Below are 20,185 nucleotides of genomic sequence, written 5' to 3'. Positions count from 1 at the left end.
GTATCCAGTTTTAGAAAACCTGTCATCTTGGATAATTTTTTTTTTGTTGTAAAACTGCATCATAAATACAGCTGTTTAAAAATGTTTGAGACCATAATGCATAATGACTCTTCTCTATAGAAAATCTATTTGAGAAACAAAAGTGATAGAAACTTCTGCATATGTTCCTATGTACATATCACCTGAAAAGGAAAAAAACAACAAAACTGTATATATGTAGACAATGGAAATATTAACTAACAAAATTAAAAAGCTATTAAAAACAAGCTGTGATCTTATAAAGAAGTAGTTTGGGACAAATTTCTCATCTATGTGCAAAAAGAATGAGGCTTTATTTCTTGAGGCAACCTCAATCACTTATAAATACAGATAAGAAAAAGGCACATTATTCAGGTTACAAAGCCACTTTTAATTAGCTAAAATTATTAATTGTTTAGAATCATTCCTTAAATAATATCTGGTTCAATAGTTCAAGCTGTTGTAATAATAAGCTATTCAACATAACGGTCAAACAAACAAGTGAGTTATTGGGTTATTTATGACCCAGGGGTATCAAACTCAATTCCTGGAGGGCCGGAGCCCTGCAGAGTTTAGATTCAACCCTAATTAAACACACCTGATCCAACTAATCAAGTCCTTCAGGCTTATTTGAAAACTACATGGTATGTGTGCTGGAGCAGGGTTGGAAATAAACTGTGCAGGACTCCGGCCCTTCAGGAATTGAGTTTGACAGCCGTTTATAACTCATTTAAAATTCCCCATGGGAATCAGAACCTTTATTGATTTTTACATTAATGGCTCTATCAACAACAACAACAACAACAAAAAGTAAGTCTTTTTTTTCATAAACAAATAGATTTCTTTAAGCATAATTGGAACATGTTTGACACTGAAAAGAAATAACTCTGTGAAATGTCTTTGCCTGAACTACCTAACAATGACAAATCTCTCTCAGATGACAATAAATTCAAAGCTCCGAAAATGTACTGCCAAGCTTAAAAAAATAGCTTCAAAAATCTTTTTTTTTTTTTTTGAAAGCATCAGCACCCCTTGTTCTTATGAAACATTTCTACATGAGGTTCTAGTACCAGTACACATTGTTCATGGTTTTGAAGTCCTAGTACGTTTTGTGGGAGTGACCAGTGGTTCCAAGCCTCGCTTTGTGGAGGATTTGGGAGAGGCAGTCTGTGAAGGGGCGCCTTCCATCTTTCTTTGTGACCTAGTTAACACTTGGTCTTCCAACATCAGAGGTTTAATGTCCACATCTAAAGATTGTGATTCTAAATTATTAGGGCCTTTTTGAAACACCAGTTTCTTTGTGTCAACTTTAGTCCCACTTGCTTTTATTTGCTGTGCCTTATCAGTTCCAGTTTTGATCAGTATCTGTTTTTTACTCGAGGTGTTTGCGGAGGCATTCTCGCCGATGCCTTTTGTCATTTTTGTGAGTGCCTTCAACCTCTTTGGAGAGGCAATGTCTTTGTGACACGGGTTCCTTTTCAACGCCCTTTGTTTGAGGTCAGAGTTTGTTTTTGCCGTCTTGGTCAGAGATGAGATCCTCTGAACCACAGACTTCGACCCTTTACATGTCGGCAGTTTTTGTTTGTTGGCTTTCTTTGGAATTATTGCCGATTTGAGATGAGCACCTTTGAAAGTTTTCTCTTTGCGTTTCTTGTTTTGCTGAACCTGAAGCTTCTCACGCATGTTGGAATATTTCCGAAGAATTCTAGCACTCGCTGGATTTTTCACACTGCCTGCGGTCGGGGCAAGGCTCTCGGGAGCCTGTGCCGGCGTCACTCCAGCAAGACTCTGTGCCTTTGTACAGATTCGTGTGGCAGTTGTCGGTTCATGCTTTTCTTTACTCCTCATCGCAGAAATACCCTGACCTAAAGCTTTTGAGAGCAGCCTTTGATTCTTGGGGTTATTCTTCACCGGTGATGCAATAGCAAACTTTTTCAGGTGCTTCTTCAACCGTTCGGCCTGGAGGCTGGGAAATATCCCGTGAGAGGAACCCGCTCCTGCTGCCGAAGTGTGAAAACACAACTGTGTTTCAGAAGGAAGTCTGGTGTTCACCTTCTTAACAATTACAAGTGATTTTGTTTCAGTTGACTGCAGGAACCACCTGCAGATACTGGGCAAATCAAAGGGCTTCATGAATAGCATTTGCACAGGGGATAACTTTTGTTGTTCCAATGGCCTTGACTTTCGTACTCTGCGTTTGCTTTTCCATATTTCTTTAAGCCTGTCTGCCTTGTTTTTGGGTTTTGGTGCAGGCTGACCCTCCTTGTCCATTGGAACCCAACTTTTGTGCATTTTATCAAACTTTGCATTCAAATTTGAAATCAACTGCTGGTGTTCTTCCCCCCTTAGCGCCTCCAAAAATTTGGGGGGACTGCAAACAATAGGTTCAGTCGTCTGAAGACTAGCTAGGCGGAAGGCTTCATCTGGCAAACTCGATGAGCCTCTTATTTGGGCCTCCATATGCTTCTGATTTGGGATTTTAACTTTTGAACTCAAGGGGCTCTCTTCAGCTTCCCCACTTGAGGATGCTGAAACCCTTTGTTGTCTCAGAGGACGTTTATTTCTATTTGGGGTTGTTGTTGAGCCACATGACTTTTCAGTATTAGACACATTCCCTCCTCTCAACGACATGTGTCCAGGGCTCTCTGAAGTATCTACGACAGCAGATTTGTTGTTGCGGGGCTGTTCTGCAATTAAACTGGCACTGCTCCTTAAGGGCATGTGCCCATTGGCCTCGGTTTTTCTACAGGTAGCACTGGAGTGTGAATTGACAGGTTGTTCACCGAACCTTTTAATGGAACTTTTAACAGGAGAATCTTTAGTAACAGTCGGTTTAGAGCTAATAGTTCTACTTCGTAGAGGCATATGCGTTACTGCCTCGGAAGATGTACACACATCTCTATTAGCTGCCTGCTCACTAATAGAGCTGCTCCTTCTTAAAGGCATCTGCCCTTGCTTCTCTGAATGGCCTTCTGTCGGACTGATCGACTTGCTACTTGGCGCTTCAGTGTTACTTCTGCTTCTCAAAAGCATATTTTCAGAACTTGGTGGGGACTTTTTGATGGGTGAACAGGGTCCGCTAACAGACAGCTCAACAGGACTACTTTTATTTCTAAGTGGCATTTTTTCAGTGCTTTCAGAGTCTTGATTTTTCTGTTTGTGGTGTTTTCCACTCTCTGTAGTGGAGGAGGTGGTGCTTACAGTCTCTGGAAGAACCTCAGGTGACAAAAAACTTGGCAAATCATTATTCACTTTGACACCTGGACTCGGATGCTCATCTCTTCCAACAGCTGTTGCGGTTCTTGATTTTGGTCTTGTTTTGACTGTATGATCCACAACCAGACCGTTACAAGGTTTAGCAGCCGGGAGCTCCTGTGCTGTTTCAAGAATGTCAACAACTTTCAAATCAGGCTCCTGCTCAGTATGCACATTTGTTTCAGAAGAATGAGTCTTTGGGCTTTTATCATTGGCATGATCAACAAGTTCAGAAGCACCACACTTCATGGAGTCTTTCATTACGTCAACACTGCCTTTACTTCTACTACGCAAGCATCTGTCTGAGGACACTGCATGTTTTGCATTCAAAACTTTTGAAGTATGCAGATTCGATTCGTTCTCTTTACAACTGACAAGCGTTTGTACAGTTGAGACTTCAGTAAGGCTGGACACCGCTGAATCCCCTTGATTATTCACTGGTAGTTCGGAAGAGTTCACTGTTTGGAGATTACTTTCAGTGTCATGCAAAACTTGCTCCTGAGCACCTCTATCCTCCTCAGTGTTTGCCTTTATTTCTGATGCCTCTGATTGTTCCTGGACATCTGCTGCAGTCTCGGCTTCTGTGGGGTTTTTAATTTCTCTCTCATTTCTCAGTTCCATGTCGACTTCATCAGCAGAGCACTCTTTGGCCATGTCAGGGGACACATGGCTCAGTGATGGCTCCAAAGATTTATTCTCACGCTCAGTCTTTCTTTCTGTACCACATACCACCTCTTCTGGCATGGGCCCAATTTGGGAGTCACATCCGTCTTTCTGTACAGTGAGTTCTGTTGTTTCGGTGGTTTCTTCTACCATGTCCATGCATTTTTCTTGCACTACTGCATTCAGAGTACAACTGGGAGCTTCTGAGATCAAATCTAGTTGCATGGTTAATTCACTCTGTTTACCTGATGGTTCACTGAAAAGTTGGCCACTGCGTTCAATTTTACCCGTTAGACTGGTTTCAACCATCAGACCCAGACTAGTTACTTTTACGACATCTCCTGGCATTTCATTCTCCACTATCTGCTCCGATGGTAATTTTGGAATAACATTTTTCATGCAGTCACCTGCAAAAGGTGTGTTTACTAGAGGAACACTGCCAGACTTAGAAAGGACCTGCTTTGGAGTCACTGAGGTGTGCATGTCTGGCATACGAGCTGGACAATTCCCACTGCAATCACCTATAGATTTACGAGCTAAGGTACGGACGGTTTTTAGTTCCAAGTACTCCTCCACATATCTGTGCCCTCTTGTGCTCTTCCGGGCATTTTGTCGTGGATGCAGTCGATTACGAGATTGAGGCTGACATTCTGTTATTGATTTTCTAATATAAACTAGGTCACAATGGCTCATTTCAGGATCATTTATGAGACAACTTAAAGAGCCATTCCTTTGCCTAAGACAAGAACCTTTTCTGCTTTTCCTGGCTGTTCTTGGGGATATTGGTAAAACAACATTCGATGTCTTTTGAATTGTGGAGGGCATTACAACAGCATCTTCATTTTGTGCAAAAGAGCACTTCTGTGCTAACGGGTCTGCATGCTCATTCTCCGCAGTACAAGTTGGCAAACATCGCTCAGCACTGTATAGACACTTATTTACAGAATTGCTACTGGGAATTTGTTGACTGCTTGACCCCAACACTTTTTTTGCTCCCAGATTATCAGTAGTTGTCTTTGTCATGACCAGAAATTTTGTTGGAGAACTTACATTTCCACACTCAACACCTGTTCCACAAGATGAAGATGACAAAACTTCCATCTTGCCAAGGTCTACTTGTTTTTCAGTCACTACATGGGCAGTACTGGAAACATCAGCCTTTAAAACCTCTGCAGTAGGCTTTTGACTGGTCCTGACAGATGACTCTTGAGTCTTACTAATGCTCACAGCAGCATCCACAGCGCATGTTCTCTCAGACCTCTGAATCTCAGCCCTGGTTTCAAACGATGCATGACTGTAGCCGGTTGTCGCCTGCTTCTCAGACAAATCTGGAGTGGGTGCTTGGAAATGGTTGGAAACAGCCACAGTCTTGACTTCGCTTTGTAAGAAGCCTAATGCTTCGACTATTTGGCGCTGGTGATGCAAACATAGCTTTGACATTAACTGTTCCAAAGTGGACACCGCCTGTAGATCTCTTACTTGGGCAAGACTCAGGTCGACAGAATCCCTGAAAGACCGGGCAAAAAATTAGACATATATAGACACTTTCTCAACTGCTTAAGAAAATACATGATTGGACGTGATAGGTAAACAATACATATAAACCTGGTAGAAACAGACAGTATATATCCTGCTTTACCTTTTGACCAATTGTGTAGCTGGGCTGACATGAGAATTCCTTAAAGATGTATGACCTTTGTTACAATTCTTCTTAGTCGAAAGATCAAGAACTCCATCTAAAGAGACAAATCATTCAAAGGTAAGATGACCTGATTTCTTTTGAACTAGTAGCTCTTAATGCATTCATAATTCTATACTGTACCTTGCTCAAAATCCTCCACTTTGACCTTTCTCAGAGAGAGGTCCAGCGGGGCATCTTGGTCCACCATGATGAACTTTTTCTTAGCAGAAGCAACAGAGTCTATTTTGACAGCAGTGGATGAAGTGTGACAGCTAGCTTTCAGAAGGCTTTGGTCCTTTTTATCATTGTTCTGAAGGAAGTCCTGAGAGCAGTCGCTTTTGGAGGTATAATGTGAAGCTAACTCATTAATCATCTGCTGCACGATACCACAAGCCACCACAGGAATGTGAGGATCTGGAATTCTTGGCGAGTATTCTGTTGACAGTTCAATTAGATATGTTGTTAAAATAAAGCAAACCATTAAAAGTCTGATAATAAACGTCACAGTTGATAAAGACTTAATTCAAATGTGCAGGTAATAGGTACACACTAGAAAGGAAAATAATTCAGGCTTGGAGTAAATTAAACTTTATTATAGCTCTGCTAAATGCACATTAAAACTTGTGAGAGATTGATCGATTTATTTACTCTGGACAGTAACCGCTCTTACTAAAGTAATAGTTGCAGTCACTTCCATCACTATAATGCACCATGTCCCACCATTCATTACCACACAAATGGCAGACTATGTGCTGGTATACTCACCTTTCCTGTGTAACACTGCATCCAGAAATTCCTCCAATTGCCACTCAAGTCTGCTTATATTAGAAAGATCTTTACCTAGTAAAGGTTTTCCACCACTTTCCACAATTTGTTTGGTGAGTGCAACTACATGTTCCTGTTCATGGAGGAAAATACAAAGAGAATAAAGGGTGGAGGTGTGTGCTTTAACATACTTTAGGAGACACACATGCAACTTCAAATGTATTCAAATACCATGGTAAATGAAATTAACACTTAAAATACTATCACTGAAAGCACTGTATCCACTGAACACATTACTTGAATCAATAGTATAGCTAGTGCAAGAAAAATGATTCCCTAAGGTTAAAAAAAATCAGAACGGTTCTTCCAAGGTGTCTTGATATATCAGGAAAAGGGGGGAAAAGTGTAAATGAACAAAAAAAAACTACCTTCACTTTTTCTCGTCTTAAGCAGCAGAAAAGACATTTTTCATCAAATGACCAATTTGACACACTTGCAGGCTTACAATCTGTGGATCCAAAAGAAGAGGCAAAATTCAACTGTGTGTGCAAGAAAGGGAACTTCGAAAAAACAAAAAACAAAACCCACCAGTTTTACAGACTAACTAGCTGTCTATTTTGGGTAGCTCGACTCGGTCAATGCAAAATGGAAATGGTCAACCAAAAGCTTCCTTAGACCAGTTTAATTCGATTTTTATTCCAATCCTCTAGTGCAGGGGTGGGCAAACTTGGCCCTTCCAGGCCTTCCGTTTAAAAAACGTTTTGCACCGTTTTTGTTGGGGCTGAACGCAGCCCAGGTATAGGTATTTAAAGAGAGAAGGCTGTTCTAAAGCTTAAACCAGGGGTGGGCAAACTTGGCCCTCCCAGGCCACTTTCCTTCAGAGTTTAGCTCCAACCCTAATCAAACACACCTGAACCAGCTAATCATTGTCTTCAAGACTACTAGAAGGCTACAGGCAGGTGAGTCATATCAGGGTGGGATCAAATCTCTGCAGGAAAGTGGCCTGGAAGGGCCAAGTTTGCCCATCACTGCTCTAGTGCCACCACCAGCTCAAAGAGGACATTGTTTTGGTTGTATCTTTGAACCCTCTGGTCTAGTAACATTGTTTTTTGTCCTCCAGCTCTCTCATCATCCCCAGTTGGCTGGACCAGATGCTATGAATTTGCCATGTTGATCATTCAACAAGAGTAGAACATACAACTAACAGTTCATTGCATTTCTCTTTGAAGTTTTGTACAGTCTTCACCAAAATCACCAAATGGACCCTTTTTAAATTTCTTTGGTTTTAAGACGTGGAAGCCATCATAGTTAGGTAAACTTGTATAGTGGTGAATGGAAACTGGAACAAATACATTTTTATGCATTTTCAGTTGGCCCAATAGCAAGAGAGAGAGAGAGAGAGAGAGAAAAACTGTGATAGCGTTTCTATGACCTTCAAAAGAGGAAACAAATATTAAGAGATTATGGTTAGAAGATAGACAGATGTCAAATTTGCCGTCACTCCTTCAGCCGTTGTATTAATTTCTCACTCAGCAGCATTACCTAGTTTTCTGCAATTTAATGCCAAGGTAATAAAACCAAAAGTGCAGTGTTGTAAACATGTTTCTTTTTAAAAAAATGTAATATATATTAAAAAAAAACTCTAGATTAATGATGTTAATAAAAAAAACACATCACAGTCTGTGTAAAGGGTCCATCTGGTTCACATGACCTTTACTGTGATCTGGTGCTAAGTTTGGCGACACTGCCACTCACTGGTCAGGAAAACAGCAAAGTTTTTCAGTATTTCTATTACGCATGTATACATTTGTACATTTGATAAAAGCATCTGCCATAAAAGCACACAGCGACTAACAGTGCATTCATGGTATCCATTTACCAGTATGTGTTCTCCCTGGCAACTGAAACAATGAAAACGGCCAGCAGCTATGGTTGGGGATTTAGATTCATTTCAGTGAATTAAACATCTGAATCTGTTCAAAAAGTTATTCGTTCAGTGACACTTTCTGCAAGTTACAACACTGCACCAGTAGGTGATGAACAGCAAGAGTCTTTATGCATATAACTGATCGTCGCTTACTTCTGATTATCGGTTAAAGAGACAGTAGGTCTGGGTGATATTTAGACTTTGTAAAGTATATCGACTTATTTTAATGAGATGTAGGATAAGACAATACAATTTATATCAATATATTTTGTTGTTGCAAATGCATCTGAAAAATAATGCAGGATAAAGAGAACTTCTCCGGGAAAAGTGCATTATCCAAGTTGTTATAACACGAGACATGCTTTTTATTAAGTGCTTCAAACTAACTGCGTCAAACAGATGGAGACCAATAACATGAGAGCCCAAAAATTCTGGTAATAATTTGTTTCTTTCAATAATTTGTTTTTACTGTTTATTTAAACCATTTTTTGCATATAATGTACAATCAAGCCTACAAATGTCTTCCACCAATTAGAACAGCACCGTTATTAGACTGTGGCTGTCATACGCTGTCAAAAGCGGCTTTTGCAGCTCTGGCCCAAGCTGTGATACACAAAACGCTATTGGCTATTTAAAAAGGGGGCGGGGCTGCTCGATATGTCCTGCCCTGTCTTCCTGTTTCAGTTGAAATTACGACAACACACAGAAGAGCTCTGCGTGTTTCAAAGCACTTCAGTAGACCTTTAAAGCAAAGTCTTCTGCCCTGAAATAAGTACATAAGGTGAGTCTTATGAAATGACAACTAATCTCATAGCCGACTTTGTAGAAAATACCAAAGATATACATTGTGTATCGCCATTCAGCCTGCTGAGATACTGAGATAAAATAGTGGGATATAATTTTTGGTCCATGTCGCCCAGCCCTAAAACACGGTTCAGTCAGCTCCAATCACTAAGCAGCACGCAATGCTTCATGAGACACAGAACTTGATGTTTTAATTAAATAAAAATGACCCCTCACAAAGATAATACGACTATACAAAAGTTGCTTCCACATTTGTGATACAATATTCATATGAGAGAATGTTTTTATTACAGAAAATATATAGAAAAGTTCACCTTCAAAAAAAAAATAAATAAATATATATATATAAAGAAGAAGAAAGAAAAAATAAAAAGTAACACTTTTAACATGTAGACTCACTATATTGATGAAAAAAGTTGGGTTTAAGATTTGTGGTTGGTAAAATTGGTAAAATTAAAATAAACATCGTTATACTTCACTAATGCTTCATAATTAAAAACTGTATATTATATACAGTGCAAAAAATGTCAGAAGCATTTGTTTATTTTGACAGCACTGAAACAGCATCTCACACTTCTTCCCAATTTCATGATTGAATAGTCTTTGAGGTCATCCTGAAATCGTTTTTGGTGACTATATAACTTTTTATATAAATGCATGAATGGTCCACATATTACTGCATTTCTGAGGTGATTTCCTCAGTGTGATGGTTTGACAGCAGCAGTACAGGCGCAAGAAAAACCTGACAGTGGGGTTTATTTATTTATGTTTTAATGCCATTTCAGCAACAATTGCTATATTCATGGCAACATTCATCATTTACAATAATATAACATGTTCTTAAGAAACAATCATTATACAAAAACATACAAAAAACAAAAGTACTGATACAAATCATATACAATCTTTCAATTTAATCAGAGATAAAAATTCAAAAATTCTTACAGGAGAGACTATAGCATATTTTCTGAATAATATTGTTGTCTAATATCATTTAAAATTGGACATTATATTAAAATGTTTTACACTCAAATTCTTACAAGTCACAGACTGGTTTCTCTTCTTTCAATAAATATGAATGAGTGAGTCTTGAATGACCAATTCGACATCTTGTATTTACAACCTGGTCATATCTACTTTCAAAACAGTAATTACTTATTTCATTTACTACTGGATTCACCTCATATAGTTTGTTGCGTGCATTCATTCCATTCGCCATTTATTATTAATGTAGAGATTCAATATAGGGTTTACATCAGATACTGGAATATTACATTCTGTTGTTTCCAACTGAAGAGCTTCCTTCGCCGCTTTATCTGCTTATTCATTGCCGACCAATCCCATTTGGCCGGGTATCCAACAAAAAATAACGGTGAAATCTTGTTTCTTTAAAAGGTCAACTTTTTCTAGTATACTACTAATAGGCCTAATTGTAGGCTGTTCAGTTTAGGACATAGGCAGGACATAGAATCTGTGCAAATTAAGAAATGACGTTGCTGTTCCTTTTTAGGGTTGGGTACCAAAACCCGGTACCAATATGACGCTTTTCCACTGCGTGGTACAACTCGGCTCAGTACGACACGGCACGGCTCGGCTCGGCTCAGTTCGCGTTTCCACTGCAGTTTAGTACCGCTTTAGAGCAGGCGGGATTATTCACATGTCGTTATTGTTGCGCCACCTCTACTACCGCGACTCCTGAAAAACTTTTTTATTCCGCGCCCCATCAAGCTCTCGCTGGATTCGCTCCTCTGCTATCAACGAGAGGAACGTCTGTACTTCCTCAACAGAAAACGAAACAGACACTTTTTGGTTGTTAAAAAAGGTGCGCTTGTTCAAAACAGTTGCGTTCGATGCTTTTCTGGCTGTGCTGATTTAAATCTAGCGGTTCTGTTGTGTTTGTGTCGCAAGTTCAGTGACGCAGGTAGTGACGATTCTCTCCGGCCAATCTGTGATCAGCAGGGTTTACACGGTGATCAGCAGAGTTTACACGTCACGTTTTGGTAACGGTACGGTTCACTTGGAACCTCAACCGAGGTGGTACTAAAAGAAGTACCAGGTACTGTACCCAGTGGAAAACCCCCCAAAAGTGAACCGTACCGAGCCGTACCATGCAGTGGAAAAGCGCCATATGTAGCCAGTATGTACTAGAACTAAGGGTGCTCCGATTGATCGGCTACTGATCACTATCGGCCGATAATCGCTTTGGAATGTTTGATCAGCGGTCTCTAAAAAGGCAGATCTCAAGCTGATGACGCTGCCGTGAGAGGTTTTGCATGACATGCAGCAGCACCGTCTCAGTCTCTGTCTGGCGCGGGTGAAATAATTATAATGCTGAAGGTGAGTATTTCTTCATTAAATGACTTATAAAGTCATTTGAAAACCTTGTGTGAGACGTCATTTCACAAACAGCGTGAGTGAATCACCGCGCGCGCTCTCTCTTTCTCTCTCAAAATACGCAAATGTCTTCAAATCACCACACATCGCGTCGGTCTATAAGCAAGCTACACACTGCACAGTTGACACAGGAATTGTCACTTGCACAGTCGAGGCAGTGTCACATCGTCACTAAAGTTTATAAATTGCATTTCTTTTTAATTCATGCCCGTGTTTAACCATTCAGCGCTCGCGCGCTCTCCTGGAGACTGAGCACTCATGCACACTGGCAGCGCACACACATAATGCCAGGTTCACATTACTCCGTTTGCAGTGCGAATGTGGTATTTTTTCCACACTCATGTTAACGGATTAAAGCATCCACACGGCACACGGTTACGGTCTGGCAGTGCTTTCCACGAGCGGTGCGTCTGCAGCAGTGCAGAGATCGTTTCCGCACCGAGTCTATTGCTGCGCTGAATTAAAGTAACAGCACATTGTTTGCAGTAAATATGAACTTGGATTGACACGAAAATGTAGTAATTACACCATAAATGCATATTATTAAAGTCTACTGTGTTTCACAGTCAACACATATGGCTTGTTGGCTAGGTATAAAGGAAAAGAGCACTTTTAGATAAACAAGGCAATAATAGATGCACTCGTGGTTCTTTATGAACCGCAGGATTGCTTGTAATAAAGATTTAAATGCAAAAGGAGAGGCAGTAGAGCTGACTGTTTCTGTCAATGGTAAGTTTGTGATAACTTAAGAAAAGTAGTTTAAATGTTTTGCCACTTGCTTGAGCAACTTAATATATAAATCTAGAAGTAAATGCAAAAGTAAAAAGCATTGAATAATGTGTTGCTTATATTTATTGAGTTTAAACATGTCTGTGAAAGATTTTATTACTGTACTGTGTGAAAAAAAGAATTGCAATGCTGAAAAAGCATTTTTAGTGACAATGTTTGGATTTGAAATCAAAATAATGGAATGATTATAATGTTGGAATAAATGTGTTTGTGGTAAACAGCCACGGATCAGTAGCGGACTCCTGTGCACTCTCAGAAAAAAAGGTACAAAAGCGGTCACTGGGGTGGTACCTTTTCAAAAAGTACACTTTTGTACCTTTTAGGTACTAATATTTACATTTTAGGTACTAATATGTACCTTTAAGGTACCAATATGGACTCTTTAGGTACAAAGGTGTGCCTTTTGAAAAGGTACCGCCCCAGTGACAACTTTTGTACAAATCCAACACATCTTTGTAGTAACGCGAGTGTCCATGTTGTTTTCACATTTGGACTTAAAAGCACAACTCGGGAAATGAGAGCATCCGAGGAGCGTGTGAATGCAGTAATCACACTTGCTCTGATGGCAGCAGCTAGCCTTCCGTTAACTAAGCTAAACATGCTTAAATTAAAATGCCTAAAGCTAAACCTCCCTTGTATTCACATTTCTAAACCTGTTGTCCAACAAAAGAGAACATTATAACCTTTTTACTCCACAACACCAGTCAAATGCTTCCTTTTGTGATCTGATGAGGCTTCTTGTCACAGAATGAGGCAGAAAATATGTTCCATAGGCTACTTTAAAAAGAATACATCGATTAGCAATAGATTATAAATATACTTAATAAATGTGAAAATACCAGAGATGGCTTGAATAACACAGGTAAACTATATTGTCGCAGTCAAGTGTTCATTGTCTTTGTTTTATCATTCAAAACGTTTATATGTTCTGTTTACTCAGTTACAGCTATAATAACGATGTATTTGTCAATATAAGGGATTTCCTGGAGGGTCATGAGTTCTCTACTTCTGTGCCTGGATATGTGGATTTTTTATGTCCGAGGGCACCCTCTGGCGTCCAGTAAGAATGAAACGGACATCGTGTGTTTATAGTGCTAATGGCCAATACATCATTTTTGGGGGAATTTTTATATATTTATTTTTTAATAAGTATCGGTTCAGGCACCGTTTAGGCACCGGAACCATTTTAAAAGTATCGATTTGGCACCGGTATCGAAAAAAAAAAAAAAAACGATACCCAACCCTATTCCTTTTCTATTTGTTTGTTTGTAACCACTCTATAGGATTCAAACAGTACATTCAGTGAAGGATTTGCCCGGTGGATAAAAAAACAGAAATGCTAGTAAAAAAAAAAAAAATGGGTTAAAATAAGTAATTTGCTGTGAATCAGACTACAATGCGTATTTGTTTTTGCATGCAGCACATGAGCACAAGACAACTCATATAAGCAGCATATATCTTTCTCAACTCCATTTACTTCAGACTGCTCACATTCACAACTTACGATATTTAATGCAAAATATGATTTCTTATGCTGTTGCTCTTGAGGTTCAATGCTGAGATTAACCCTAACCACGGAGGAAATGACCAGAACAACCTACCAATCTACCATCCACAACACAGAAAAGGTGATGGTGATCAGTAAACCCACAACTCTTTCTACCCAACCATTCTGAATGGAGGTAGACTCCAGATATAGTGGAAAATATTTCATAAACATTAAAAAAATATTCATTTAAACTGGTCAAGTGAAAATAAACTTCATTTACACCCCAAGACTTAATGCACAGATCTGGGGCCAGTTGCATCAACTTAGCCTTTATGTCAAGACAGTGTCTTAAGTATGAGTTTGACCAACTAGCAGTTAGCCAATAAGTAATCCGTCTTATTTTTGGAATTAACTTGGACTAATCTATGCTTTTATGTAACTGAATTTAAAAATATTATAAATAGTCTTAAAGAAAAAATTAGATGACTAACTTGTAAGTCCAGTCTAAACCTTTTATGCAACTGGCCCCTGCTCAGACATAGCCTATCCGTTGCATCACTGTGTCAATCATTGCAACTTCAGACTCAATCTCACATTGAAACAGGGTTGTGGGATTTAGTCAGTACTCAGTACTAGAGCCCGACCGATACGGGTTTTTTGGGCCCGATACCGATATTAGGGAGTAAAGAAAAGGCCGATACCGATATATCGGCCACTATTCTTTGTGTATATTATAGTACAGTACCAGTCAAAAGTGTGTCCAAACATTTGACTGGTACTATATATAGAATACAGTATATACATAAACAGAATATATATATATAAACACATTTTTTGCAATGATCACCCAAATGTGGTGATCAAACACTTATAATGGTGACAGAGATATGTAAGGGCATTTAACAATTTAACAATAAACTTGCGATGAGTGCGATGCACAAAGTAACGGGGTGTTAGTTGTAACACACGTGGTTTGAATATTTATTTTACCATAGTAACATTTAAATTCTGGCTTAAGTAAATTTTTTATCTCAGTTTTTATTATTCATTTAAAATGAGACAAATCTGCTATGCACTTTAATCTGTGTAAAACTTTTAACTTTATACATTTTTCTGTATTGCTTTATTGCATTTAAATGTTCAGTTATTTTTGTTATAAGAAAAAAGTTATTAAACCTGTTATACTGTATTATGACAGCACTTTTTTAAAACTAAATTTCAATACCGTGATAATACCGTATACCGTGATAAAAGCATGAGTAATTAATCGCAACATGAAAATTTGATACCGGCATATCCCTACGCGGGGGTGGTCTCATTCGAAAGAGGGCCTCGAGACGTACACTCGATTCGCGTTCGAGAGGGTTCCTTGAGCTGAAGAGATCCCCCGAATTTGGTGCGGATTCGCCGCGCCGTTACGGAGATATGGCCGTTCAAAGTTTCAATGGTTTTCTATTGACTTAAGCTTTAAAGCGTTTCATCCAGGTCGCCAGTAGCAAACAATGGAGCGCGCTCTGCTGGACAAACTAAGTAATTACACCATTTCAAGCATTTTATCTGCATTACATGTTCTGTAAAAAAAAATGTTCATATCGGCGGCATATTCGCTGATATCGATATATCGGCGACAGGCTCATATCGGCCGATAATATCAGCAAAACGATATATCGGTCGGGCTCTACTCAGTACTACTGGTACTGCAGAAAGAGTAAGGTTGCAGGTGTCATTTCTAAATTTTAGTTTCCATTGGTAACCGAAATACCAGTTCTTTTGGCAACACTACTCCCTACTGTGCAATGAATCGCTGAATGTGATTCACTGTACATCACATCAGTGTCACACTCTTGGCTTCCCATTTCACTCTGAACTAAATAAAACAGGCTGTGTGATGAAGCGGATGTGTTACTGTCAGAGGCAATTTATCATGGAGGATGCAAGAGGATTCAACATTTCTAAAACATACTAAAATGAACATGTCTCTCTCAAGGGCAGGGTTGGGAAGTGACAAGAGTTACAAATTTAAAATACAAAATATGGTTAACTGTATTAAATAGAAGCAAAAATGTTGGTAATCTGACTAGTTACATTCAACAAGTATTTTAATTTATTATGAAATGTCTGGCAATTTAAATGCTTGAGCTCTTTAAAGTTGGATGGATTCTGATTGGCTGTCAACATTTTTATCATCAACTGGAAAAAAATTCCAATGACTCTTTCAACAGTATTTCTTGCCTTTCCAAATGATGGAAAACTTGACAGGACTTGATTTTGCTCAACAGAAAATGACTCGATTGTCGGATGCCGTTTACTAGTTTCTGCTATCATTTGATATGAGAGGACTGATTGTAATTTGTATGGCCACTGGACAATATAAAACCTTCATCTAGTAATGTTAAATGCAGTGCAGTCCATGTAAAACATGTTTGATAAACAATGGAGAAAATACATGAAGGTGGTTCACAATTTAATGTTAAGGCATAAAACATTTTTTCTTTTCTACGATAACTGCAGAGCATGCAATAGTGTAATTTCTGAGGCTCTTTGTTTTCCAATGAGCTTCCTCATTAAAATACATCCTTCATATTCAGCAGCCACCCCAAACACATTTCCATTTACTGCCTTCAGTTAGAGCCTTTGTGTCCATTTCTGAACTAATGGATCATCATCTCAGAGAAACGTACCTTTTAAAAGCCTGAGATCCTCCAGAACTTGTGTTTTACAAAACACTTCAAAGATATTGTCAAGACCTATTCAGAGGAGAAAAGAGGATAATGTTAATTCACTGAATAATATTCTCTGGAATATTGAAATATAACAAACAAAACATCGTATTTTATTGCATTTCTCAACTGGCATGTTATATCAGAATTACTAATAATGGTTTTGTCGTTCTAGATTATGAAATGCCTGCTGACAGTGCGGTTTATCTATGCATTTACACAGAACTATACTCAAACTGCGATCGCTCACGGAGAAAATAAATTATTAATTTCCATAGAGTTGTATCTATTTAGATGTTTATTAGCTAAATAATGGTTATATAGTAAATGTTAATAAAATTTAGGGTGTTTTAAACAAGTGAATCGGTAACACTTTACAATAAGGTTCATTAGTTAACTACATTAGTTAACATGAACTAATAATGAACTGCACTTATACAGCGTTTATTAATCTTTGTTAACGTTAATTTCAACATTTACTAATACATTATTAAAATCTTGTTAACATTAGTTCATGCACTGTGAACTAACATGAACTAACAATGAACATCTGTATTTTTATTAACTAACGTTAGCATAGATTAGTAAATACAGTAACAAATGTATTGCTCATGGTTAGTTCATGTTAGTTAATACATAAACTAATGTTTAACTAATGAACCTTATTGTAAAGTGTTACCAGTGAATCTTGTTAAAAGTTACATGCTGTGGCCGTGCTGGAGCATTTCCTGAGCATCAACCGCATCAACCCGGTGAGTGAACAGCAATATGAAAGCGGCTTCACGAGACTAATGATGAGCAAATATACTGTACAACAGACAGAGAATTAAATTTAGCATTTTTATTTCCAACATGCGCTCATTCATGGCTATATTATTTAATTAATGCAAAGTTACGTCTTTATTGGGAGAGGACTTGACGGATTATTTTAGCCTACGTGACTCCGACTTCATGAGACGATGAGCATATAGACAACAGAGAGCGAATTAAATTCAGCACTTTTATTTCCAACATGCGCTCATTCATGGCTATATTATTTAATTAATGCAAAGTTACGTCTTTATTGGGACAGGACTTGACGGATTATCTTACGTGACTCCGTGAGTTCGTCTCTATTTCTTCGAGCCAAGCTGCATAAACTGCATATGTAGTTATGTAATACATCTCATTTGTGCATTAATGGCTATGTTAAATAAAGTTTACTAACTACAGTAAATCAAGTACCCGTGCATGCCATTGTTGTTGTCTTGTTTCCCCTCAGATGCGCTGCAATGGTGATCCTGCGCGCAATTCTCAAAACATCCACAAGATGGCGGCATTTATCGGTGAATCCGATATTACAAAACCGATATCCGATTATTGTAAAATGCTTCAATAGCGGGAAAAATATCGGTAAATCGATATATCGGTCGATCTCTAATTTTAAGGACCAATTCTCACCATTAACAAGTTGCTTATTAACGTGTATATTACCAGCATATTGGCTGTTTATTAGTATTTATAAAGCACATATTAATGCCTTATTCTGCATGACCGTATTCTAGATCCCTTAACAACTACCTTACTATCTATTAATTAGCAGGCAAATGTCAGTTATTTAACATTCATTTAACTTCGAAGGATCGCAAATGCCATTAAATGTTGATAATGCATAATTAATCCATAAGAACAGACAGATAGGGATAAATGAATGTAATTCCTCGAAATGTGTGGAAAGACGAGTGCAAAACTCAGAGCACTTTAAATTCAGCATGAAATTAAAATTCACCCTGTTTTCTAAATGCATCTTATTGGGAACGATTCAGTCATGCAGGTTTCAAACCAGACCTTCTGGTGAAATGACCTACTACTTATGCCAAATTTCTCCAATAATGTAGTTCATAATAGTAGCAATAGTAATAAACTCTGCCTCCTCACAATCGACTGCAAGCTTACATTTTTGAGTGCGACGCCCACATCTGAACATCCAATCAACAACTGATGCACTGTCCAACCACAACTGCAGCTAACCATAAAACAAACCTAGTCCTAGCCTCATTTCACAACATAACTAATGTATAAAATCACTCTTTAGATTTTAAAGTGTTATTTATTGCTGTCTTTTGAAACAAAATTAACACAGTAACCAAATAATACAGCACAAAATAACAATAAAGGCAAACAAAAGTCCATCTCTCCCATTGGAATAAGAGAAAGGTGACCTCTGCTCTGTAGACATCCATGTCAGTGTTTGCCTTTTGAAAATAACAAATGGAAATAGATCACAAAAGTATTTAGTGTTTTCAGTTTGTACATTCTTTCTACATTTCTTTCGGACCGGAGGTCGAGAACTTGGAAACATGGTGAAAAAAATCTTATAAATAATAATTTCAAAACTGATAATGAAGTATTATTATTAATATAAAACTAATAACTATTTATTCCAGGGGAAACTGTTACTAATAAGGGGAATTAACTGAACCCATACGTATTCATTTTAATCATCTTTTTAATAATTCGTCTGATTTTACATGTGGCCTGAGAAAAGCATGCCTGTTATTTTGGTTTGTGAGATCAGAGACCGCGCTGCACACAGAAACATTCAGGAGCTAAGCTATAGAAACTTATTGTCAGCGCAGCCCCGCGACTTTTATTAATAAAATAGCTTTGATACTGGATCGCTACATTATATTCATCAGCAATGAGGGGGTAAAATCTCTGTTTGAAATAACTAAAATCACAGCTTTGTTTGTAGAGAGACGTGCAGAAGGAGGTCATTCACACTCGATCGAATAATTAATTCAAGTAGCTAATAACTAAGTAGTAATTAAATCATTCAAATCATTTAATGCACAGCTAGCCGTGTATCTCTTATATATTCGCTCTTTTAGCAGCATTTTTACGGCAGTATTTAAATAACGCCCTGGTCAATCTGGTGTACCCAAAATGCTCCCACACTGTCGACTTCCGTTGTTGTGCCCAATTTTGACCCCCTGCCAAATTATTAATTAACAGTGACGTTTTAAAGGGCGGTTAATCGTGAAATCGGTTAGTCGCTGCATCCCTAGTAGGGCTGCACAATTAATCGAATTTTTAATCGCAATTAAAATTATGGATGCCACAATGACGTAATCGTTCAAAGCGGCAATTAATCGTTCAAAGTAGGGGTCGACCGATGTGTGTTTTTCAAGGCCGATACCGATTATTACAGATCAAGTAGACCAATAACCGATATTTTGAACCGATATATATGTCTGGTGTAAAAATGAAAATTAATGTAAAAATAAATAACAAGGGCTCTGACAAAAACTGCCTTCCCTGGTGTTGGTTGAGTGTAGTACTCCCACAGTAAACTCTTTATTTTTTGGCAAACAAACAGTTTACCATTAAAATTAAAACATGGAAGAAATAGCGTATCGTGTGATTATTCTTTTAAACAAAAGTTGTAATAATTGTTGTAGTAGTCAGGGGTTAAAGCAAAAAAAATCTTTTGACTGAAAATTTTTCCTCAGCCAAACCCCATTCCACAGCCATACCTGTCACACACCCAGTTTAAGAGCAGTGTTTTTCTTCTTGTAATCAGGAGCGCTTGTCCTCCTAATTAAAAAAATTAAGGAGCACCTTCTGATCAATAATCAAAAATTCTGATCAAAAATTTGCCTTCCTAATATGAGGTGAAGTGATTTACAGGGGCATTTTCT

At 38.2% G+C, this 20,185-nt stretch overlaps 1 protein-coding gene across 1 annotated transcript in view; it reads right to left on the bottom strand.

The window, feature by feature from the left end:
• Nucleotides 1-647: 647 nt before the first annotated feature.
• The window catches only part of LOC107699137 (uncharacterized protein C10orf12), a 24,176-nt gene continuing 4,638 nt past the window's right edge, over nt 648-20,185 (bottom strand). The window contains exons 2-7 of the mRNA XM_016500318.1: nt 16,467-16,532; nt 6,811-6,890; nt 6,383-6,515; nt 5,759-6,052; nt 5,576-5,672; nt 648-5,443 (exon numbers count right to left, since the gene is read on the bottom strand). Coding sequence (XP_016355804.1) covers nt 1,102-5,443; nt 5,576-5,672; nt 5,759-6,052; nt 6,383-6,515; nt 6,811-6,890; nt 16,467-16,532 — 5,012 coding nt within the window. The 3' untranslated portion in view covers nt 648-1,101. The remainder of the gene's footprint in view (nt 5,444-5,575; nt 5,673-5,758; nt 6,053-6,382; nt 6,516-6,810; nt 6,891-16,466; nt 16,533-20,185) is intronic.

The sequence above is a fragment of the Sinocyclocheilus anshuiensis genome, unplaced genomic scaffold (assembly GCF_001515605.1).
Source record: "Sinocyclocheilus anshuiensis isolate Anshui unplaced genomic scaffold, SAMN03320099.WGS_v1.1 scaffold166, whole genome shotgun sequence".
Lineage (NCBI taxonomy): Eukaryota > Metazoa > Chordata > Actinopteri > Cypriniformes > Cyprinidae > Sinocyclocheilus > Sinocyclocheilus anshuiensis.
The sequence above is the reverse complement of the archived record's forward strand: the minus strand, read 5'-3'. Positions and strand labels throughout refer to the sequence as shown.